Genomic DNA, 23,967 nt, shown 5'->3' with positions numbered 1-23,967 from the left:
CTGAGATCATGATCTGAGCTGAAGGCAGAGGCTTTAACCCACTGAGCCACTCAGGCCCCGCCCTGTGCCGTGTTTGCTGTCCCTGCTATTGGTCATTTCTGGTTGCCTGTCTGCAAACCTTTGTAATATCTGTTTTTTTCTCTTCCCCCTCCTATTCCTGCCCCTGGGGTCTCTCATTTTTCCTCCTCTAGGAGTTCCTTGACTCCCTTTCTTCTCTGAGACCTGCTGATGGGTGGTAGGTGATGGGTGGGCAGGGTGCTTCAGGGACTTTCGTGCCACTTGGTCTTCTTACTCCTTGGTTTTATTGATGAGCAGATGGGTGTGGACAGGAGGGGTGGCCTTCCCAGGGTTGCACAGTGCTGTAGTGGCAGAGCTGGGACTGGAGTTCCTGGTTCTCGGGACCCACTAGACATGCAGGAGACACTGTGTGTGGCCACGTGGCTGGGAGGGCCTTTGGGGGATGGGCTAGAATGGCCACAGAAAATTTCTTACAGAGGGTGGATTACATTTGGGTCTGGGACTGGGCAAGATTTGGCTGGGTAGGAGACTTGTCCAGCAGGAAGCTTCTCGAGGCCTCAGGCACTCCTGAGGGGGAAGGGACAGAAGGGTGGCGGGGCCTGGCTCACTGAGATGCTCAGAAGGGCTTTTCCCAAGACTCCTTCCAGGCCGGTAATCTTGGACAAACCCCATAGCTGCCTGCCTGAGCCTCCATAAGAAGAGGGAAACCACACTCACTTTGTAGGTACTATTAATGATCATAGCATTAATTATAGTTGACATTTATTGGGTGTTTTCCATGGACCAGGCACTGGGCCAAGTGGGCACTTGCATATCTTATCTCAAGTAATCCTCACAGCAAACCCACGCCTGACCGACCCTAGAGCCAACTCCCTGAGGAGTAAATGCCTTAGAACACATAATACAGCCACTTAGCATAATTCCAGAAACATAACGCCTGCTCAAGAAGTTGTAGCAACAATGACAACGAATAATATTGTTTGGTGGATTACTGTCGCCCCATTTTCTTGCCTCTCCCCTTGGGAACCATCTGCCAAGTCTTCTAGAAGTAGCCCTCCTGGGATCTTTCTTCTCCAGGAAGCCATCTTCCTAGACCACTGGAGAACCTGTGGTTTTGCCAGGCCTTTCTCCCTGAATGTCCATCCCATTTGTGTGGCTTTTGAGGATTCAGAAAGTGGGTTTATGTCCCTGTGAGCAGTCCCACCATTTCCTCAGGGAAGGGAGTAGCGATGGGGCTGAGGGCTGATACCGGATGGGGGTGCCAGTGGGACCGCAGCAGGCCCCTCCTGCCCAAGGCTCCCCTTAAGTCTCCTGGGCCTGTTCTCTCCTCTCCCTGGAGAAACTGAGGTCCCGCACCAGAAGTCTCTGCCCAGGCACTGGACAAGTCCTCCAGATATGGAGCAGGGTGCTCAGTCCCCAGCCCATGTGCCCAAGGCAGCAGCAAAATCAGACACCTGCCTCAGAGCTTTTCTTTTCATTTTTATTTTAAAGGAAAAAAAAAAAAAACAGTGCAAAAACCCATTTTCCAGTGTCAGCCATGTCCACCCCCCACCCCTAGGTCGCCTCCCTGACTGGGGGCCTGACTCTTCCTCCCACTCTGCAGCCCCTCCCCCTCATGCAACCCACACGGGGCTGGAGGCTCCACTTCCCTGGAGTGCCAGATCCCAGGGGGGGCTCAGGAGGGAGGAAAGAACTGGGAGGGGGCAGCCTCTGATATGCCTGGGCCATCCCCCAGGTCTCCAGCCATGGCACCAGGTACCCCTCTTGGCTCTCAATAACCCTTTCCTGACCACACTACTAGCGTGGGGGGCACTGATCTGGGGGAACCCTGTCTGCACCCCTCTTTGCCCCGGGTCCGGCTCGGGGCTCTTCTCACTGAGGTTGGGGGTTCCCTCCCTCCCTCCATGGTGGGGGAGAGTGGTGAGATCCCCATTTTAAATACCTTAATGAAAGCAGGGGATGGGGGACGAAGGGGCTTTAGATCTAATAAATTATTAGCGGTTTTTGTTTTTTTTTTTAGTGTCCGTGGGGGGCGGGTGGGGTGGGGGCAGGGCGTGGCCTCCAGGGCCCCTCCCTCCCCTTACTGGTGAATCTCATTCTCTATGAGGCTGTCCTCATAAGACTGGAAGTCTGTGTCCGTGAGGCCATCAGGCGGCATCAGCAGCTCCTCATCTTGGGATGAGGACAACGGGGGCTCATCCCCTGAGCTCCCAGGACCCCCATCCCCATCCCCGTCCACCTCCGAGTCCTGCAGCACCTGAGCGATGTATTTCTGAAGGGGGAAAGGAGTAGAGGGTGAGGGTGGACAGCTGCTCCCCGTGGCGAGGGACCGACTGGGGGATCTCAGGGTCTCTGGAGAGCAGGACAGTGAGCCTCCCAGAGGGAGAGGTGGGCAGCCCCCTCAGTGAAGCCAGATCTCTCCCGGCCCCGGGGGGCTGGAACAGGCTTCACTTCCTGGAGGACTAGTGGGACCCCTGGTTTTGGGCAGAGCCTCAGTCAGCAACTCCTCCCCCCACCCCCTTTACCCCCCTCTGCCACGATGAATCCCGGTACTCACCGCAGATTTGGGGACAGCAGCAGCAGTGGGGGGCCGTCCATTGCTTCTGGGGTCCACAGCATCTGTCTCCGTGTGCTCAATCTTGAGGGGTCCAGAATGAGTCAGGGAGTGGGGAGCTGTCCTTGCCCTCAGTCGCCATCATGACCTCATGCCTTCCTGAACCCTTGCTGCCCCGCCCTCAGCTCCCACCCAGCTCCCTGCTCCCCTGTACCCCCTTGAGCTTCTGCCCTCAGCCATCCCCTGCCCCCCTCGCCCCACACCTTGTAGTTGTGGGCACTGAGGTATTTGAAGTGTCCGAAGCAGACGTGGCAGAGACAGATGACGATGGTGATGACCAGGACCACGAATGTGAACATGGACGTGGGGGCTAGGAACCCTGGTGGGGGGTACGCAAAGGATGGGGCTGCTACCTCTCCTCTGGGCACCCCCTCCCAGGGGCTCACCACCCCACTTCAGCTACCTTCTGAATGCAGTCCTGCATTCCTACATGCCGTGCCATGGCCTGACCTGGCTTCTCCTGGGCTCCCTGTCTGCAGCCCTTGGCCACCACTGGCTCTCCCATGGCTTGCTCTGCCTCACTCTGGATGGCACCCTCCCCCACCATGCCCTGCCGCCCCCTGGGGCAGTGTGTGTGTGGGGTGGCCCTCACCGGTGCGCATGGTGGAGAAGAAGAGCAGCCAGAAGAGGCAGAGGATGGGTGCGGCCACCACCTGGTTCACAGCCCCTGAGTGGATCTTCTTGTCCAGCTTGGCCGGCAGGTAGGCGTAGTAGAGATTGTACCTGTCTACCAGGTGTTTCAGCAGCATGTACATGAGCCCTGGGGGAAGCCACACGGGCTCTGACCTCAGAACCAGTGCCACGGGGCTTGTGTGTGTTCGTCCCAGCTCGTCCTAGTCCTTCCCAGACGGCTGAGAGGCTGGTCTCCCATCTTCCTGTCCCAGCCCCAGTCCGGGAAGAGCCCCAAGCCCATCGCAGGAGCACACAGTGTCCCCTTCCTCAGGCTCCCCGCCTCCTTCCACAGCCCCTCACTGAAAATCCTACTGTTAGAAGTCTGTTCTTTTGGTCAATGAGCTTCTTCTTGAAACCCTAAATTTTTTTTTCCTACTCTGTCCCTATACAGAGGAGTATAAATTAGGTGCTAAGTTCTGTTTTCCTGGGGCCTGAGGGAACAGGAGCTTTTGAAAGGATGAGGAGGTTAGTTTGGGAGTTTGGAGCCTTCGATAGCCAGGGAGAGTGGTTAAGGGGTAGGGTATGATGAGGCGGACAGCGGAGGGAACTAGTAGGGTGACAGCTGCAGACAAACTGCTAGATTTCAGGAGGAAGAGCTGCTTAGTCTGAGGTGCACAGCTCAGCTACCACGGGGTACCTCTGTGAGCAGCAAGAGCCCAGCCCCGCCCTGGACTCCAAAGGTCATTCCTGAGCTTATGGGACGGTTTCCAAGTGTAGCAGCAGACGCCATGTAGGAGTGTGAGTGTGTGCATGTGTGGGAACACCACTGGGGACATGTGATGTATGTCTGAGTATGTCAGCTGAGTGAAGGCACTTGGTGTAGATGAGTGTGGCCATGTCAGGGTGACTCTGCCCAGGGGCCTGGCACACCAGCTGGGGCCAGCCTGAGCTGAGATGGCTTTCCCCCTCCACCCCCCCAGGCCGGGCCCCAGACTGAGGCAGGGACCGGGCGGGAGGCCCGAGGGGCCGGTCTCCCAGCCGGGGCCCTGTCCATTCGGGGCGGCCTGCCTTACTAGAGTGAAGCAGGTGAGGTCCTGGGTCCCCCCGAGCAGGGCCCAGGTCCCGGCGCGGCGGTGCCTACCGAAGGGCACGATGATGGGGCAGGTGATACTGTAGGTCATGACCACCGTGAAGACGCACATCATCCAGGCGTAGGCTGCGCCAAACTGGAACTCGTAGGCCTGATGCTGGGGGGGAGAGGGGCAGGAGGGTGGCTCAGGGAGGGAGGGACAGGCTAGAAGGGGGCAGGGAGGGAGGGAGGGACAGGCTAGAAGGGCGCAGAGCAGGTAGAAGGGGACAGGGGGCTAGGAATGAAGCCATGGGGAAAAAGAACCCAATATCCAGGGTGCAGCAGGGTGAAGCGGATGGAAAGAGGGGTTGAGGCTAAGGGGGAGTTCAGGGTGGGTACAGTGATGGGCCATGGGTTGAGGGGCGGGGGACCTTTGAGAGATCAGGGGCTGGCAGGTAGCTAGGCCTGGGGGATGGGATGCCCAGGGCCCTCGTGTGGGGTTAGGGCGCAAAGACCCTAGGTCTAGGGACCCGGACCTCCCCCAACTCCCATCAGAACACTAGACTGTCAGGACTGGCTGGGTTATCTATGTTGATCCATCGCTGCACATATGGGAAAACTGAGGCTCCAGATAGGAAGGGGATATCCCAGGGCCACGGAACTGGGTCCCCCAAGTTCCAGCACCCCTGTTCCCCCACACCCTAGCAAGGCCGCCACTGTTTCAGACTGGGCCCACCAGGGGGCGCTGCGTGGGCCGCTGCGGCCCCAGGCGGCCGTACCCGCTTCACGTTGCGCCTCTCCGCAGCAGAGCGCGCCAGGCAGAGCCGGATCATGTACATGAGCAGGCCTGGGATGCGCAGCAGGTCCATGGCGTTGCCGATAAAGGCGGAGGCAATGACGTAGTTCACGAAGAAAGCGCCGTTGTCGGGCAGGAACACGCACCTGCGGGCACCAAGTGCTCCAGCGCTGCCCTCTTGGGCGACCCAGCGGCTGCCTGCCCATGGCCAGCATGCCAGCACGCCACACCTCCGCCCCCGACGCGCCTTCCTTCGTGGGGACACCCCAGCTGAGCCCGCAAACACCCATGCCCGGGTGCCCCCCAGAGCGTGAGCCCCAGGGCAGACGACAGACTGTCCACAGACGGGTCCAACACCCTCAGTGTGAGTGGATCCAACCCAAGGGTATAAGCCCGGAGGTGCCCCGAGAACTTGTGCCCTATAAAGATCATGAAGAGCGCTCTGGACCCCTAAGACCACCAATGATCAGGGTATGACTGCCTGAGATCCCCACAAAGGTCATGAGACCCTAAAAGACCCCAAGAGTATGAGCCCTAAGAATACCCAGAATGTACCCCCTCAGACCTTAAATTAAGCCACAGTTACCCCCAGAGTGTGAGCCTCAGATACCTCCAGAATGCAAGCTCCACAGACCCTTCCTCAGAGATCTCCAGGGTGGGGAGCCCCAGCACCTTTGTCAAAGCCTGTGACACCCCAAGTGTGAGCCCAAGATTTTTACAGATGGCTTATAGCAAGACCCCTAGACCTTGTGCCCATATATACAGTCATGGTACGTGGCCCTCCATCCCCTCACCCCCAAACAGCCTCCTAGGGCTTCCCAGAAAAGGTACCCCATAAGGAACTCCACAGTTCTGGATAAGAGCCTGAAACTGCAAAGGTCTTCCCATGACTTGTGTCCCAGAATTATGAGCCCCATAGTTCCCCATAAATACTCTGGAGTTGTGAGCCCAAGATTTCCACAGATATTTAAAGGTGTGGGCTCCAAGGACCTTCAGGGGTACCCCCAAGTCACTCCCAAATTATGACCAAGATCCCACTACAGATGTCTCCTGTGTGAAATTTGACTGCTAGAGTTAATCCGAGAATACAAGATCTTTAGGCTGTCACCGAAATCCCCCAGCGTGGGTTCCAGAGCCCCAAATATACCTTGAAGGTACCCTCTACATGGGTTCCCAGAGAATGAGCCCCAACACAGACCCCAGGGGCATCTCCCACATCTTATACCTGAGCGCTGTGGTGTCATCTTGGGATGAATCTGCCCTGCCATCTAAGACCCCACCTCCGGTGTGTCTTAACCATATACCCCACCCCCAGTCTTTTTCCCTGGGGGCCCAGGTCACTCACTCAAACCGAATAGCTGCCTCAGCCAAGAATTTCTTGTCAAAGAGCCAGCGGAAGAAGAGGTCCAGGCTGGAGAGGAAGAGTAGAGAGGTGTGGTGGGGGCTGGAACAGCCCAGAACACCAGGGAAGATGGATTCTAGTCCATGAGCCTCTGGGGATGCCCCCTAGACATGGGTGCCCCAGCTCTGTGAGGGAAGTGGGAACCTGAACTGCTCCCCTTGTTCATCCTGCCCCTCCCCATCATCCCCAGTTCCCATTCCGTCCTCTGCAACCCACCTGCTCAGTCCCAGCGAGGGCAGGAGCAGCACCATGAAGATGAGAAAGGTGTAGCACTTGTGCATGGTGGTCCTGTTCTCCCCAGAGCTGGGGCAGGGGGCACAAGGGCAGAGATCAAGTGAACCAGCACCCCCTGCCCCAGGCCTGCTCCCCCAGCCAGTATGGTATCTGCTGGGATGGGGGCCTCCCAGTGTGAGATGCTGGCCAGCCTCTCTTCCCTGGCAGCTCTGGGACTGCCTGGGGCAGGGAGGCCACAGGGGAGAGGGCTTCCCAGCAGGGACAGCTAGACACGTAGGAGGCCCAGAGCGCAGGGCATGTGCAGTGTCTCACCGTGTCCAGTGAGCTTCGAAGAAGGCCGAGTAGTAAACGATGGTGGGGAGCAGGGCCGAGAAGCACCACAGCAGCAGGGTGGGGAAGAACTGAGTGATGATGGGGTTCTGCGGTGGAGCACAGAGGGGCGTTTCAGGCGGGGACTGTCTAGCAGGTCCCTGTCTAGCGTGCTTGGCTTACCTGCCCCCTCCCCCTCTAAGCCCCAGGCCCCATGGCTCTTGGGGCCCTGTGGCAGAAATCCAGAACATTGCAGGGCCAGAGCAAGGGTGGGGGCCGGGATCATGAATACCACTGCAGGGGGAGTTACTGTCATGGTTAGCATTGGCTGAGTACTCCCTAAGTGCTGGGCACTGATCACGGGCTTTATGTGTATGGATCTTCCCAACAATGCTATAGGCCCATTTTACAGATGAGCAAGCTAAGGCAAAAAGAGATTCAGTAGGTTACCCAGCTAGGTGAGCAGTGGCATGGGGATGGGAACCCAGGCCAACTGGGTCTGGTGTATTTTGCTCTTATCACTCAGGAATTTTCAAACTGTCTGACTTTGGACTTTGAGGCTCCAAGAAGGTATGCTGTGTGTGTGGCAGGAGAAGCAAAGGAGGAGCTGGTGGAAATAACCCCTCACTCTATCGCCATCTGAGCAGCCTTGCTTTCCACACTGGGGTTCACCCAAGAGTTCTTTTGATAAAGGCATCAGAATCTAAGCTCGGAAGCCAGTGGAAGTCTGAACCTCTGTTCTTCTGTTGGAGAGATGGGTTTGGCGGCGGGGGTTGGGGAGGATGAGGAGAAGGAGACTTGTCCAAGGTCACACTGTCTGTTAAAACTGGCCCGGGTTCACTCTCTTCTCTGGTATCTTTCTAGGGCTGTGCAAACCCAAGGGTGGTGTCTCTTGGGGGAAGGTGGCAAGGGCATTCTCAGAGGGCTCTGCAGTCTGTGGTCACAGGGAGCTCTTGATGGGTCTGGGCTGGCCAAGCAGAACCGGAGCTAGCCTGGGCCAGAGGGGATTCTGGCTTCCCCCTCCACCCCCTACAAAGAGGGCTCCGAGGCCTGGTATCTGTGTCTCGGGACCCAGCACCGAGGGGGTGGTATGGGGCCTGGGTCTCACATTGAGGTACTCCACAGGCTTGGTGACATTGAACTTGTCCATCGTGGTAATGATGATGGCAGGGGTCGTGAGGAAGAAGAGGAGGATGAAGAGGACGACATTGATGACCAGGCAGCGCAGCCACCAGATGAAGCCTCGGATGGAGAGGTGCTCCCTGGAAGGAAGAGGTGAGGGTCATTCTAGGGATACCCCAGCCCTGCCTCCCCCATTCTCTGCTGCAGCCACCAGGCCGCATGAAGCCTGTCCCAGCCACCCCACAGTGCTCACCAGTAGATGTTCTGGGGGTCAGGGGCGTAGGACACAGTCCAGTTGGAGATGTGCAGGGACTCACTGCAGGACGAGGCCCGCGGCTCCCCACGGCAGGTGCAGCCCTGGCACTTACACACGTTGAAGTCCTTGAGGATGCTGGGGGAGGGGCGCTGGTTACTGCCAAGGGCTGGCCATGAGCTCGGGGACCCAGGAGCCCTGCTACTCCCCAGGGCACCAGGATGGGGATGGGCCGCAGGACAGGGGCTCACATGGCGGTGATGGTCTCATTGTGGAAGGTGACGAAGGCCATGCCAAGAGGCTTCTCGTTCACCTTCTCCTTCTCCCGCTTGTAATCCTCCTTCAGCTTCTGCTCCAGCTTCGTGTAGTACTCAATGGCCTCCACCTGCCAAGGGCAAGTGAGGCGAGGGGCGGGGGCAGGGCGCGGGGGCGCTCTGGTCAGAGAGCCAGGCCGCTCCCTGGCACGCTTGGCGGCACTGACCCGGGCCTTACTCCAGGCTAGGCGCTGCTCTAGCCTTTCTACGTGTTAACTCATGTAACCTTCAGAGCAATCTGGAGGTGGGTAGCTCCATCTTACAGAGGAGGAGACTGAGGCACAGAGCAGTCGAGAAACTTTGCCAAAAGCCACAGAGTCAGTAAATACGCACAAGGCTGTTCTCTTGGCTGAGCCCTTCTGATTTGGGGTTTGTAAACCTGGGTCACTGCATGGATGGGGACGAACCCAATAAGGGAACTGGGGCTTCAAGGACTGTAGGGACAGGTGGGGCCCTGAGGGCAGGGCTACACTCTGCTCCCAGTCCCGGGCCCCCCAACCCTACCCCACCTCGGGGCCTAGCCTGCTCTGAGAGTCTGTTTACCTTTGGATGGTTATGTGCAAGGCCCGTTTGTGTGCATGTTCCTAGGGTCAGGGGACCCAAGTCTGGAATGTGTCCATCTCTACTGTGGCTGATTGTACTGGGATCTGTTCACCTCTTCCCCATACCCAGCTGGAGCTCTGGGAGCCCAGGGTCACATTGTACCTGCTCACAGCCTCGTACCACGCAGCAGCAGAGATGGCCGCAGGGTTTGGGGTTGATCATGGTGGGGACATTCTCCTTGCTCTGGAGGTTTGTGAAGTAGAGTTTCCCCCGCTCGGCCTTCTTCCTGTGAGACCCAGGTGCCCAGTCACCCACTGGCCCAACTGGGGCCATGAATGGCAGGGAGGGTGGGTAGGGAGCTCAGCTCAGGGGTCGTCTATGTCCACTCCCTAAGGACAGGGGTGAGCCTACAATTGGATCAGCTTAGAACACATGGTTCAGATGCACCTCTATTCAAGGGTCTTCCCATCCATCCCTTAAGGGCCAGAAATTCTATGATTTGGTCTGAGTTTCTTACACTGCAGCTGAAGAAGGGTACGTCCTCAGATTAAAATCACATGCCCTGGGAAACACCTGGAAGGGAAGCTGGGTTCCCATGCTGCAGCCAGGACGCCCCCTGCAAAAGGCAGGGGCCCCTCCTGTGTCATCCCCACCATTACCTCTCGGCATCGAGGAACATAAGACGAGCCACGTTGTAACATGGGCGAGCTTCAAGAACCGTGCAGTTGGGATAGGCCTCCCTGAAACACAGTCCACCATTATCGTCTGTAGGAACTCCGCCCACCTGCCTGCTGCCATACATCAGGCCTGGGCTAACGGCTTAGACCTAGTAGCTGCTCTGTAAACACGTGCTGAATGAATGGTCTATGAGACGGTCATTCCCTCATGCTCACCCCCTCAATCCCCCAAGCCCCAATCAGGATCACAGTCTCCCCCACTCCTGCTTAAAGGCTGGCCACTAAATTTAATCAGAGTCTGCTTCTTAAACAAAACCACAAGCTGACCCCTGAAACAGACAAGCTGAACTCTGAGCTCTCCACGGACACCCATCAGGTCTGGTATGAAACACACAGTACGCGTACAGCACCCATGTGCTGAATGGATGCCTGGTTCTCGGGGTTTACTTCCTCACTGCAGGCAGGACCCTGTCAGAGTCCACCCAGCCCACCCCGCTCAAACAGCACCCCTTCCTGACTCCTTCACTCTGTCCCTCTCCCTGCTTTGGTTTTCTTCTCGGCGCCTTCCCCTGCTTGACGCCATGTCTGTCACTAGTTCGTTTGTTTATTATGTGCCTCGTCCACTGGGATAGGAGATGACGGAAGAGGCTGTTCTTTTTTTTTGTATACTGCTGAAACCCCAGCCTGACTCCAGCGCAGGCACACCGCAGGTACTCAGTAAGTATGGGTTGTTAAAGGCTTACCAGTCCAAGCCGACAGCTGATTCCAACAGGACAGTAATATTCAGATGTCACCTAATTCGGAGCACATGCTGTCCTTAATCCTCACCCAGACTGCCCCCTAATGCTGATCACGGCTCGGACTCCAGATAGGATCCCAAGTCGCTCTTGTACTGACTGAGGAGGATCTAATTTTGACCGATGTTCTGTAACTTCTGGGAGGGCAGGGCCTGTTTCTAATTTGTTTACGTGTGGGGTATAGAAGGTGACAAGACAGGTGTGTTGAATGAATGAGTATCCATCCACTACTGCTGATCACAAACTACTCATCGGTGGGCCGCCAAGGGGTCTGCAATCTGACCCTGGCCAGACACTGCCTCCCAGTCCGGTTCTGATCCAGAACAATTGACCTCCGATCCAGGCCACTTAATGGTGGATCTAGACCTCTTGAAGTCCTGATCCTGATCACCAAGGTCCCTTATTAAGGCCACTGGCCAACTCCTAGTTCTGGCCACAGACCGATCTCAGACCAAACTCTCATCAGACCCTGCACTGGCTCCTAAGGCCCACTTTCTCCAGGGGAACCCCCGAGAGCTTAATGATCTTTCATTCATTTTTATGGCCCCAAGGCCCACCACAGTGCTTTGGCCTGGCATCATCTGAGAAAGTCTGCCGAGTGTACAGATGAATAATGACAGGATCCCTAACCCTGTCCACACACTGTCCCGGTCACATGGCACTCCTGGAGGAGGGTATTCCCCTCCCCACCAGGTAGAGCCCCAGAGCTGGAAAGAGCCTCGGCGAACATGCACAACTGGGCTCCCTCAGTATCCACGAAGGCCCAGGAGCTCCTTCCTTCTGGTCTGCACACAAACCTCAGAATGTCACATCGAAGTCTGAAGCCACACACCTCAAAGGGCCCATGGACCCCGAGTCAACAACCCATGACCCAGTTCAAGCTGGGTGGGGGTGGCATGGGAGGGGATAGGACCCCACTTTTCTCACTTTTCAAGTATTTCTTGTATTTCCCCTGTTCTGGCAGGTGCCTCTCACCCAGCCCAAGTGCTGGAATACCCTGGACTCATATGTCATTTTCCCGTGGTCTCACCTCCATCCCTGCATCAGCCCCAGACCTCAGTGCAAGGGCAGGAGGAGTCTAAGGGGCTGAACGGTGAAGAAGGGCCCTCAGGACCTGGGGTTGGGGGTAGGAGTGGCCACTCACTCAAAATGCTTCTTGATCTTTTCTGACTCTGCATATTTGGAGATTCCGTTGATGAAAAGAGTCCGCTTCACCTGGGGTGAGAGGGGAGTGGGTCTGCCTTCCGGAGGAGGAGGTTCGAGAATGTGCCAGGAGGGTGTGGGGAGCAAGGAGCTGAAGGGTGGGAGGAGGCCTTCCGGATAAGCCAGGTCTCAGGGCAAGCCAGGAGAGTGTATCTCATTGAAATCAGGCAGCACGCTTAATGAAAGAGCCATCTGGCTTCTTGCTCCCAAGCGATCATTGGGGGAGAGAAAAGGGGGGCCGGCTCTCTTGACCCTCAGGCAGTAAGGGCCCAGTGCCATGGCTGGCCTGGTGACGAATGCAGACAGTGTTTGTCACTACCACAGCATCCCCACGGCTGTTTCCTGGGAGCCAGGCACAGTACAGGTGCTTTCCATGGGTCCATCCACTTCCCCTTCCCTCCGACCTCAGGAAGGTTCTGTTGTCCCATTTTACAGATAGGGAAGCTGAGGCTTAGGGAGGTCACTTAATGTGGATAGGGGCTCTCGAGCTGCAGGGCCAGGACAGGAACCCAGGTGGCCTCCTCCCAGCACAGACACCCCTTAGGGCTGAGGAGAGCAGGGAGGACGGAAGGGAAGAGGCTGGGGCAGGGCAGGTTGGGGCTCTGCTCCACTCACCAGGTCGTCCTCCTTGTAGCGCATCTTGGAGGTGTGTCTCCGCATGCTGTAGACGGTGAGCAGCAGGTACAGGAAGGCGAAGGAGGTGTGTAGCCATAGCAGGTTGTTCCTGCGAAGGCAGAGGGGGACACGGAGCCACTGGGGATGGCAACACACTCAGACAGCCCCCAAGCTCCTGCTGTGAATTCAGCCCTGGTACGGGGCCCCCCACCTGCCCCAGGTCTTTGGGCACGGACCCCCTCCCGGGGCAGGCCCCACACTCTACATTGTCCAGGCCCCAAGATTATTCCACTACAGCAGAAAGGCCGCAAGAGGTCATCTCTTGCTGCCCTGCCCACTGGCTACACTGCCTCCCACCCCAACTGCCTGCTGCCATCTTTCCTTGGCCTGCGGTCACACAGCTACTTCTGGGTCTGGTCATTCCTGGGGCTCCCTGACAGACCTCCACCTCCTCTGTCTCCAGTCCAAATCCTCGGGGTCCCACAGCCTTGTCAGCAGCCTCAGCCACCTCTCCCTACCGTGTGGCCCTTTGCACCCCTCCCTGTCATGGCTAGACTTCGGTGCAGACCCTGACCTCCTGATTGGCTTCCCCACCTTACCCTGATTTCAGGTTGGCAATGGTGGTTCTCCCAAAGCTGTAGGCATTGTTCTCTGGGGAGGGGGTAAGAAAAGGGAGAGGATGATGCTGGGGTCAGAACACGGGTCCTCTTGCCCCCGATCCTCTGCTCCCACCACCCCCATCCTGGCCCTCACTGACCCAGCAGGTCCCCTGAGAAGTTGACAGGCAGCACGATGCCCACAGAGAGGACACCCACGACGACCAGCAGCCCGATGATGTGCCGCTGGAAGGACAGGTAGTGCACGGCATCGCCCCCACATTTGTCCCGGATCTCATCATCCCTGCAGGTGAGGGGCGGCAGAGGACCTAGGTGAGGCCCGGAGCAGCCAAGGGGTCACAGCTTGCCTGCCTTGCCCGCCCCCACCCCATGTCCCCCCAGCCCCTGCTGGTCTGGCACCACTGTGGGGGTGGGGTGGGGTCTCTGGGCCCCCTATCTTTTGGGAAGGGAGTGTGGAGAAAGGGAGAGGGAAGGGGAAGGAAGGGAGAAGAAGACAGAGAGAAGAGAGGAATAGAGGGGCGATGGGGAAGGCCGCCGAGAGAGGAAGACAGGGTGAGAGATGTGAAGCAGAAGGGTAGGGAAAGGGCAGGTGAGGAGGGAGAGAGGCAGGTTGGTGGGAAAGGTAGAAACGGGAAGGAGGACCTGGGTTGGGGCCACAGTGGTGCTTTATGGGTGCTGGAGAAGCACAGGCATGGGGCACTGGGGCAGGGGCCCTAGGGCCTGGGCCGGGGCGGTGGTGGTGCTGACCTGTCCAGGCCTCCTGCCTCTCTCAGCGCTCACTGCCTGCCTGCTGCACTCGGGCTCCATCTCCTGACTTCTGCCTGCTGGATACTGGCTCCTGCCTGTTGCTGGCTGCTCCCAGCCTGCCTGCTGCCCCCACCCGCTGGCTGCACGAGGCTTTGAGGTGCGGGGGCTCCAGCCTCTGCCCTCGGGGTGGGGGGTGGCAGGGGCTGGGACAGCTGCAGGCAGAGTGGGCCCACCAGGCAGGGGGCACACAGGAGACGGGGTGGGGGTAAGGTGAGGCAAGCTCAGGGGACAACGGAGGCCGGGACCCCAGGGCCTGGCCTCCTGGAGTAGGGAGCAGGCGGCTGGGCTGGCTGGGAGCACTAAAGGCCCTCAAAGCTGCTGGCCGCTGGACTTTGTGGGGAAGTGACAGGTTCTCAAGTTTCTCTGTTTCTCTCTCTCCTTAGAGTCTGAAGACTGTTCACTTACTTTATCCTGAAGATGGCTGTCAGCCAGGAACAGAAACCCTAGGGGACAGATGGCTATCAGCTGGAGTCCCTACCCCTCCAACCCGAACCCCCCTCCCACCTCAAATCCCAGCCACCCCATGTTTGTGACCACCTCTGGGCTGTGGCCCACCTTGGCACAACTTCCACAACCTCCCTCCCCTCCCCCCCAAAAGCATCGCATCCCAGAGGGCAAGAGGGAAGGTGCCAGCCCTCAAAGGAGAAAAGGACTAAGGGCAAACTGGGCTATCTGTGGATCTCATGCCCAGAGCTGTACATCCCTGCAAAAAGCCAATGGGCAGCGCCAACAGAGGAAGGCCTGAAGCTGTGTGGGTCAGGGGAGGGATGGGTGGGACTCAGGGTTCTAGCGAGGGCAGTGGGGACCTCCAGACCTATAGCTAACAAGCGTTTGCAACATGGCTGCCAACAGCAGAGGGGCGGGCCAAACTGCCTGAGTTCCTGCCGCCTTTCTTCCAGCACACCCCAGAGGGACCAGACCCCGCATCCCTGTGAGCTGCAGTTCCTACCCTCAAGCCCCCAGACCTGCCTTCAGCCAGAAATTCACCCCCCTGACAGCAGGCTGGGGACATATGGGGGAGGGCCAGATGGAGAGACTCCTCCCCCACCTTCCTCCTAGTAGAAAGGCCGGACTTAACCCAGGATCGGGGAGAGAGGCGCTTTCCAGCTAAGAGGCAGGATTGCTCCCTGTAGTGGACATCACTTGAGTCTGGGGACCATCCAGACACCTCTCGGTGGGCAGGGGTGATACCTTTGCTTTGCCACTCACCAGCAGGAGTCCAACTCAGGAGGCTGACTGGCTTCTTCTACTGTGGCTGCTATAAGAGCTGCTGTCCCCAGGGCCCCCAGCCCAAGCTGGACTGACCAGGGCCATCCTGGGGCCTAAAGATTAGAGTTCTGTCTAGGACCCCCATGCCAGCTGAGTGACAGGGGCCAGGCAGGTAATGCCTAAGCGCTGGGCCTGACGTGAATGAAGGTCTGGGGACTGCTGAGAATCCCCAGGTACAAGCCTTGTCCTGTCACTCAGCTAAGACCCACAACTGGCCCCACCCCACTGAGGGCCACCAGCCCACTAGCCTGCCATCTCTGAGCAACATGAAGTCTATGTTTGCTCAATGGACCAGAAAGGCTACTGTTACTTCCAAAACCCTAAGGGAAAAGGGGTCCTTAGGATTAATCAGGGGGTGGGGGGACAGGCACAGAGTTCTATGTGGGACGAAGTTCGGGATGTGTGATGCTAGGCTGGTGCTAGCTTGGGGGTCACCATGGAGCACAGAGCCAGGAGTTCCAAGTCTGGGTGGGTTTCCTGCGGCTCTTAGACAAGCGTTACCCTTGCTGAGGAGAAGGTCACATTCCATAGGTCCTTGACCCTGCACCACTGGAGGCCAAGGCTTCTGAGCCTTGCACCCTGGAGGAGGAGCAGGAGGTGAACAGGTCTGGGGAAGGGCACTCACATTGTCCCTTTGGTCAAAGTCGACGGAGCTGGAGACAGACGTGAGACGCTCATACCGGTCATGACTGTCCCCGTGCATAGCTGAGGCCACACTGGGAGTTGGGGAGGTGAGAGATCAGAGAGTCTGGTGAGTCTGAGCTCCTGGGGAGCAGGATTGAAGTGGGGGGCTCCCACTCCAGGTCTCCAGGGGCTAGACAAGGCACAGAAAGCGCAGAGGCTGAAGCGGGGAGGAATGACTGCCTTCTCCCTGCCTCCCTGAAATCCGCCTTTTTGCTTCAGGAAGCCTGGGGGGTACCAGCGCAGGGCAGTGGGCAGAGAGACACTGTCTTCATTGTTACCCCCAAAGTAACAATGTGAGCAGGCCCTGCAGTTCTGGAGCTGACCAGCAGGGGACGGGATTGGGGGGCAAGAGAGCCACTATTATGCACCGAGCAATGGGGAGCTGAAGGAAAGGATGGACTAGGAGAACCCCAGAAGGGCTAGGGGTATTGGGGGCTGGGGAATGTTCCCCAGGTGGGCCCCTACCCTCCCCTTTTCCTGACCCCAGCAGCTGCCGAAACTCCAACGCCAGTCCTATAGGCAGAGACAATGATGTGACCTGAAAGGCCAGACTTGGGGCTCCATGGAAAGCCCCCCTCCCAGGCCTCCAGAAGGGGTGAGCAGGGAACCCTGAAATACGAAGAACTAGTTGTTAGAGGATGGCCAGCCACTGGTGACGCCCCCTCTTGTCTCTGTGACCAACAGGTGAGTGTACTGTAAGTTCCCTGGAAGACCGCCCTTCCAGCCCAGTCACCAGGAGAGCAGGGCACACAGGAAGGGGCTTCTCTCAGGCTGAAAGCCAGACGGGAAGATGGGGGAGTGAGGCAGAGACAAGTTGGGGAGCCCCCTGCTCTGCAAAGCACACCGCCTGCATTAACCTGAAACATGAGCCTGCAGAGGAGAAAACTGCAAAGAGAAACCAGTAACTTGGCAGGAAGAGAAGAGAAGCATGAGAGAAAAAAAGAGAAAGCTGGTTTAGTGGGGATGAGGGGGCAGGTGCCCCACATACTATTCCTGTTCCACTCGCTCCCTCTCCTGCCGCCGCCGACGCCTGGGGACAGAGAACAGACAGGGTTAACAGGGGTAGTGGGGGAGGGTCCCCAAGGACTAGCAAAGGACAGAGGCCCATGCCCTCATGTCCCCCATGTCCATTCTGGGACTGGTCCCTCTTCATCCCCCCAACAAAGGGGGATGAGAGAGGGCTGGCTCTTATCCCTGAGAAGTGTGTGTGTGTGCATGCATGTGTGTGTGTGTGTGTGTGTGTACGGGTAAGGGAGAGTACCAAAGCCTTACCTGTCTGCATCTGTCACCAAGGCCAGCCGCCCATAGTCCCAAGCCACCTTCCGGAGGATGGAGAACAAGAACAGCAGTGCCTGAGGGCAGAGGGAATGGTTGGCAGGCAGACAGACTGTCTACCCATTGGACTAGCCAGGAAAGCAAGGGCGGAGGGGCTGGGATTTTGTCTTAGAAAAGGGATGACCCTGGCTTGGGTGGACGGTCAGGGGCTAGGCTCGGGCTGGGTGATGCGGACCCGTCCTGCAGTTAAGCCTGGGGAGTCAGAGTCAGGTGGAGTGGTTAGGGTAGCAGGTGTTAGTGAGCTATGTACAGGGTGTGGATGCCAAGTGTATGGTTGGCGAGGGGATAGTGTGTGGGCACTCACAAGGAAGCACATGAAGTCAAGAGCCAGCACTGTGGGGACACCCCCAAAGGGCAGGCCCTGCAGGACGGTGCTGCGGATTCGGGCACTGTAGCAGTAGTCCTTGGGGTTGCTGTTGTTGAGGGCCGTGGTGCCCAGAGTGGCCAGAAGGAAGGGCAGCATGGCTGCTACTGCCGCATGGTCCTCCTGGGCGGAGAGAACAGGGGTCAGCTGGGCTTGTCCCTGATCCCCATCATGGCTCCCCGACGGAGCATGAGGGCAGATCCGCCCGGCAGCCTGGGTGGGTGGAAGCGCTGGCTTCCAGAGATAAGAGCCTGGGGAGGGGAGAGTTGAGTCACGTGGATTTACCTTCATTGGCTGTAAGGCTGTGACCCCACCCTGGGTCTGGGGAACTTGGCCCAGATTTGGACTGGGGAGACTGGTTTTTCTAAGCTGGAAGTTGTGAGTCTCTAATGTTTGCCTCCCACCACCTCCACACACACATACACACACACACGCACATACACACACTCACACTCACATGTTTGCTTTCTCTTTTCTTCTGTCCCTGGAAACTGAGTATGAGGGAAGATGGGGGAAGTCTTAGGCCTGAGGATTCAAGCCTAGGAGGATGGGTCAGGAGCCAGCTAGCTTCTCCTGATCTTTTCTTCCAACCTCTTAGAAAAATGGCATGGTTTAATTTGCTTAGAGTTTTCAACTCTGTTAATCACTTTCTCAATACAATTGTCTTAAAAAAAGAGAAAGAAAAAGAAAAAGATGTTTGTTTAGCTTCCAAGCTGGTCCACTGTGCTCAGAGTAGGGACCTAAAGATGGGGTCAGAGTGGGAAGTCAGAAAAAGAGTAGGGCTTCTCGGTTTGTGTGATCTGCCTGGTCCCAGTCACTCCTGCTGACTCTCGTTGCTTTCCCCCTGCCTTGGAAGCACCTACACTCACCTTCCCGCCAGCTTCCTCACCTCTTCAATGATCTCAGCACAGGGGTCACCTGAGTGGTGTGAGGACTACAACTCCCAGAGTGCCCTGCTCCTGCCTCTGGAGTAGAGCAGGCTGGGAACGCCTGCCCTCCAGCGAGCTTTTCCATTGGCGAAGGGAGAGAGAGAGTGGGCGGGGCCTCTTTCCCCGCCCAAGCGCCCTGCAGCCAGGGTACTACCTTCCATCCACGATCCCCACCACTGCGCGGAGGTCCAGCCTTCTGTGGTCTGGGTGGATGGGGCAGGGGAGAAGAAGGGAAGGGCCAGCCAGCCCGGATACCTGGGTTCCAGGAGTGCCTGGGGACGAAGCCTAGCAGGGCTCTGGGGAGGCTCCTAGGGTGGAAGAGAAGTGTGGCCGAGGCACTGCTGCCCCACCCGCGTCCTATTGGGGGGCCCCTGGGGACCCCTTCTGCTGACAACACTGAAACTCTGCCTTGAGGGGGGCTCCCCAGGGAAGAGAGGAAACCAGACAAAGAGAGAGAACAACAAACCTAGAATCAGTGACAATAACTCTGGGAGCAAGCATCCTCCAGCCCCCTGGGGGGGGGGCGGGACTCAGGGTTTCTCCTGCCCACTGATCCCTGGTTTTCCCCAGCCTCTTCCTAACACTTCAATTACAGGGCAAGAGTCACCAGCTCTCGCATGGAGGGGGAAGCTGTGGTTGTTTATATGTTTCACTTGGTCCCAAGGAGTCTCTGGAAAGCCTATGTTAAGGAAGGCTAAGAAGTACCTGCCTGATGTGTTATGCCTCCCTCTTTCCTGCCAGCTCAAGTTGCCTTAAAAAAACCCAAACCAAAAAACCCCAAAACTCCATTAATTAAGTGATTGCAACAGGCACCAAGTGCCCACTGTTTCAAAAATAATACATACGTGTTTTATTTAATCCTCGACAATCCTGAGTTGGATATTATTACCATTTTAAGATAAGGGCACAGGGGCTTAGAGAGATTAAGTAACTTCCCCTAAGTCACAGTGCTAATAAAACAATGGGGTTGGGGTGCCTGGGTGGCTCAGTTGGTTAATAGGCTGCTTTTGGATCAGGTCATGATCCCGGGGTCCTGGGACCCAGTCCCACATGGGATTCCTTATTGACCAGGGAGGCTGCTTCTCTCCTGCCTGCCATTACTCCTGCTTGCGCTTGCTCTCTGTCTCTCTCGCTTGCTCTCTCTGTGTCAGATAAATAAATTCTTTAAAAAGAAAAAGATGGGTTCAAACCTACATCAACCTCTTTATTTTTTTTTTAAGATTTTATTTATTTGTCAGAGATAAAGAGGGAGAGAGAGCAAGCACAGGCAGACAGAATGGCAGGCAGAGACAGAGGGAGAAGCAGGCTCCCTGCTGAGCAAGGAGCCCGATGTGGGACTCAATTCCAGGACGCTGCGAATCATGACCTGAGCCGAAGGCAGCTGTTTAACCAACTAAGCCACCCAGGCGTCCCAACATCAACCTCTTTTTAAAGCTAGAACAGTGTTCAGGGCACCATGCTCTTCTGATGTGCCTAGAACAGGGCTCTGCATAACCTGGAAGCTTTGTACATGCCCATTAAATAGTCTCCAGCTAGAAAACACCAGAGCACTGAGGCAATGTGTACGTTCAGATGTGTACACATGTGCAATGTGTGTGTGTGTGTGTGTGTGTGTGTAGGGGAGAGGTAGGTGACTGATCTCTAAGTTGGGATGTGGGTGGGGGTGTGTCTGGGAGCCTGGGTATGTAAACATAAGATGCATAGAACGCTGGGACACCATGGTTAAAGGTGAGGTTAAAGGTAGGTAGAGGTAGCTTAGGTCTGTGGTAGTTGGGGGCCTCTAAAGAAGCGGCTCCCCTCCCTAACTCCCAGCTCCAGTGCACTCTGGCAATCAAGACAGATTCTACTGTTTCCTTAACTCCAAGGCTCCACCAGGCCAGAATGTAATGGGTACAAACCCGTGGCATTCTCCCCCCCCCCCATTAGTCCTCTCCACACCAAAGGAAGGTAGAACATTCTGGGAGCTTTTAAGGGGACTCCATAGGGTGGGTGAAGGTCCAGGCAGATGCTTAGTAACTGAAATGACCATATCCATCTGCTGCCTCCTTCTTTATGTCACAAAACCCTCTCCCCTCCACAAACGCATTGATCTTACACCGCCCCCCAAACCTAAGGAAGGCAGGGCACACTTGCTGGATCAGATCACTATCACCCACTTTACAGGGGAGGAAGCAGGGACCCACAGAGCAGAAGTAACTCACAAGAGGTCACAGGGCAGGTAAAGGGTGCCAGAGCTGGTGGCTCTTCAGGTGGACTGGGTTCCTCCTCCGAGTTCCAAACTGTGGGGGCTGTGGGGCGGGGTTGCTGGGCTGAAGTTCACCTAGAGCACCTGCTCAAAGCTTTTAGTGAGAGTAGCTGGTTGGAGGGAAGAGACTAAGGCCCAATATCGGGGTGGGGGTGTGGGGGGGTGAGTTGGGGGCAGTTCATCCACTCAGCCAGCTGTATCCTGGAATTTCTCTAGTCTGACACTGAGGCTTTAGCTGGCAGTGTGTAGAGGGTGGTAGAAGATTTTATTTCCAGCTATTGAAAGGTTGTTATTTTACAACCTTTGCGCTGTGAGGGTGGGGGAGTTGTAATTTAAAAGCTTTTTCCTTCCAGATTTATTCGGGAAGATTTCATTTAGGGCCTGTGCTCCTAGGAAGGCGGTGTGGTCTGAAGGGAGGAAAGGACAATGGAGACCCACTCTGCTACTATGTAACCTGGGCATCAGTCTTTCAAACTGTAGCAAAGATGTGTTAATATCCTTGCCTCACCCCCCACCCCCAACTTCACAGGGAAGGGCAAAAAGTATCACTGAGTGAGGATAAAAGCAGTAGGAAAAGGATGTATTCTCAAATGTTTATTTTACTCTGATTTTGTGCCAGGTACTGTTCTAAGTGCTTTACACGTGTTATCTCATTTCCTGGCCATCAGGACCCAGAGAAGACACTGAGGTACAGAGAAGGTACACAACTTGCCCAATGTCACGCAGCCAGTCTGTCACAGATCCAGATATAGACCCAGGTAGCCTGGCTTAAGTATATGCTCCTGGCCACTGCATTTTGCTGCCCTGGCCAACAGAGCAGCTTCTACCAGGGGCCTGGGAGTTGGGGGCCACAGAGTGCCTGCTACAGCTCTGGAGAAATGCCACATTCTATTTCTGTTTGCCCTCCTTCTTGCCTGCCGTGAGACCCTCCACTCAGACCTTGCGTTTGTGATTCCAGGTTCTGAAAGAAGTGCAGAAGACAGATGGCAGAGCCTGGGGACTAAAAGTTCAGGCTCTAGGATGAGACAGATCTGGCTGCTGACCTGGGAAAATACATTTCACCACTCTCGGCCTCAGTTTCTTCATCTGAAAATGGGAATAATAATTCAGTTGTGTGGTTTGTTTTGAGAACTAAACAAGATGACTTATGTAAAGCTCTTAATACAGTTCAAGACATGTGATAGATTCTAAAAAAAAAAAAAATCAGCTAATGTTATTGATAAAGAGAGGCATAAAAGGGTTGGTTTAGTGGAGGAAACTGGTAAAAATAAAAACAAAGGAAAAGAGACTTTAATGATAGAGCCCCTCCGTCAGGATGGGCTTCTTTTTTAGACCCAAGGGCTTATATGGCCATTCAGGACTCTGCCACTAAGTGGCAGGGAGTGGCCCTAAACTCTTCAAACATACCGAATCCATTTGCAGCAGGCCAGAAAGGTGGGGGGTACGGGAGAGTGATGTTATGCCAGGATGGGTCAGGAGTTCAGAGAAGAGAACCTGTTATTGATCAGCAGCCAGGCAGGGCGCCAGCTTCTTTACCTGTTATCTAGTTGATCCCTATGATAAATCATGTAAGGAACTGGTAGTAAACACACTTTTAAATTAAAATTAAGGTTCAGACAGGTTAAGTAACTTGTCAAGGTCACACAGCTAAATGGCAGAGTGGAATTTGAACTGAGGTCTCTAAGAAGCCGTTATCATTGGAGAGAACTCGCAGGATGTCCGAAAGGGGATTAGCCAGCCTAGCTACGTTTAGCTACCCACCATCTGCCTTCTGCCTTGCCACATCCCCACCTACCCACCCATAGGCCAAGACTGAGTTGAATGAGCCAACAGCAGGTCCCAGCATGTGCCACCTGGAGCAAGCCAGGGCCTGGACCCTCTGGTGCCCTGGAGGACAGTCATGTTGCTAGCACACTAAGCTGGAAGCCTGGTAGACACTCCCACTCCTCTCCTCACATGCACCTGGGAGGCAAGACTGAGGGTCCATCCTCAAGAGGGGTTGGGCACAGCCACATTTTTCCTGGACTGACCCAGGGAAAGGCTAGAGTAGTACTGGGTAGAGAAGCTGGGACTCTCCTGCCCCCCCAGGGAAGTGGAGGGCTGAGCGGCCAGACCTCCCCCCAGGGGACCGAGGCAGGTGGCAGCACAGAGCCCCAAGGGCAGCCGGCCCCTCTGACCTCTCCTCTCCACTTCCCAAGCGACCTTCTCTTCAGAGGAATAAGGCGCCAAATCTTTGGGACTGTCCTCTCTAGACGGTCAAGAAGGCCAGGAGGGACAAAGCGCGCCCCCTCCCCCCAACGGGGCCTTTGCCCCACTCCTGGTTCCGTCTGAAACCTCTTCCCACCGCACCCTCCAACGCAGGCCTGGGCGGCTCATGAATGAACTGCACTGTGTGGGGCGCAAGGAGAGGACACGCTCCCGGGGCCAGTCGCCTCCCCAGCCCGCGACCAGTCCCCAGACGGGCCGGGGGCAGCTGCCGGCCTCAAGCCAGCTCCCGCGAACCCTGCCCCTGTCCGAGACCAAACCCCTGCCCCGGGTCGTCTTCTGGGGTACTCAGCCCCGGAAACAGGAGAAAAGATAAAAGAGACCGAGGGCAATGGACTTGGCGACCCTGGAATCTAAAACTCGGGGGCGGGGGTGGCAGGTTCCCCACAGCGGCGGCGGGCTGATGGGGGCGCAGCTGGAACCCTGGAGGGGCGCGCGGGGGACGCGCACCTGGATCAGGCAGGTGGGAGAAGAGTGGCGCTAGGGGGCCGGGGGCGGGGGGTCCCACCCCTCGTGATCTCCCCAGGGGTGGGGACAAACGGCGGTGAACATCTGGACCTTCGGGCAGGGTTCGGAGGACTCGCATTTGGCTCAGGATGGTGCGGGGATGGGGGCAGCGCGCGGCACCGCTGGGTCCCGCGGGCCCGGGCACCTCTGGGTCCCGCAGGAGGTTGAAGGGAGGGGACACGCAGCTGAGTCCGGGGTTTTCTTTGGGTGGTGGTAGGATCCTCAAAGAAAAGAGAAGGGGCTGGGGAAGGGTCGCGTACTCACCCCCAGGCGTAGACTCGGCTCCGGCTTGGAGCCCCGGGTTGGGGCGGGGCGGGGCTGGGGGAGGGGGAGGGGGAGTCGCTGGGCGGCTCGAGCTCCGGGCTCC

At 56.8% G+C, this 23,967-nt stretch overlaps 1 protein-coding gene across 2 annotated transcripts; it reads right to left on the bottom strand.

The window, feature by feature from the left end:
- Nucleotides 1-1,484: 1,484 nt before the first annotated feature.
- On the bottom strand, nucleotides 1,485-23,958 carry TMEM63B (transmembrane protein 63B). Of its 2 annotated transcripts, XM_044251713.1 has the most exons (24): nucleotides 23,865-23,958; nucleotides 17,595-17,777; nucleotides 17,228-17,307; nucleotides 16,944-16,985; nucleotides 15,897-15,987; nucleotides 14,408-14,445; nucleotides 13,336-13,478; nucleotides 13,178-13,229; nucleotides 12,579-12,687; nucleotides 11,905-11,975; nucleotides 9,946-10,026; nucleotides 9,449-9,572; nucleotides 8,681-8,814; nucleotides 8,430-8,567; nucleotides 8,163-8,316; nucleotides 7,058-7,164; nucleotides 6,728-6,814; nucleotides 6,455-6,520; nucleotides 5,093-5,255; nucleotides 4,386-4,491; nucleotides 3,225-3,392; nucleotides 2,836-2,951; nucleotides 2,576-2,656; nucleotides 1,485-2,290 (listed from the first exon to the last, which is right to left on the bottom strand). In XM_044251713.1, exons 2-24 carry the CDS (start codon nucleotides 17,751-17,753, stop codon nucleotides 2,099-2,101), a joined length of 2,502 nt encoding a protein of 833 aa, XP_044107648.1. In that variant the 5' UTR covers nucleotides 17,754-17,777; nucleotides 23,865-23,958; the 3' UTR covers nucleotides 1,485-2,098. The 2 variants fall into 2 exon arrangements, with proteins under 2 accessions (XP_044107648.1, XP_044107657.1); XM_044251722.1 differs by lacking the exon at nucleotides 16,944-16,985.
- Between the last annotated feature and the right edge of the window lie 9 nt (nucleotides 23,959-23,967).

Source organism: Neovison vison, chromosome 1, assembly GCF_020171115.1.
Source record: "Neovison vison isolate M4711 chromosome 1, ASM_NN_V1, whole genome shotgun sequence".
NCBI classification, from domain to species: domain Eukaryota; kingdom Metazoa; phylum Chordata; class Mammalia; order Carnivora; family Mustelidae; genus Neogale; species Neogale vison.
Note: the sequence above shows the minus strand (reverse complement) of the source record. Positions and strands in the feature narration are given on the sequence as shown.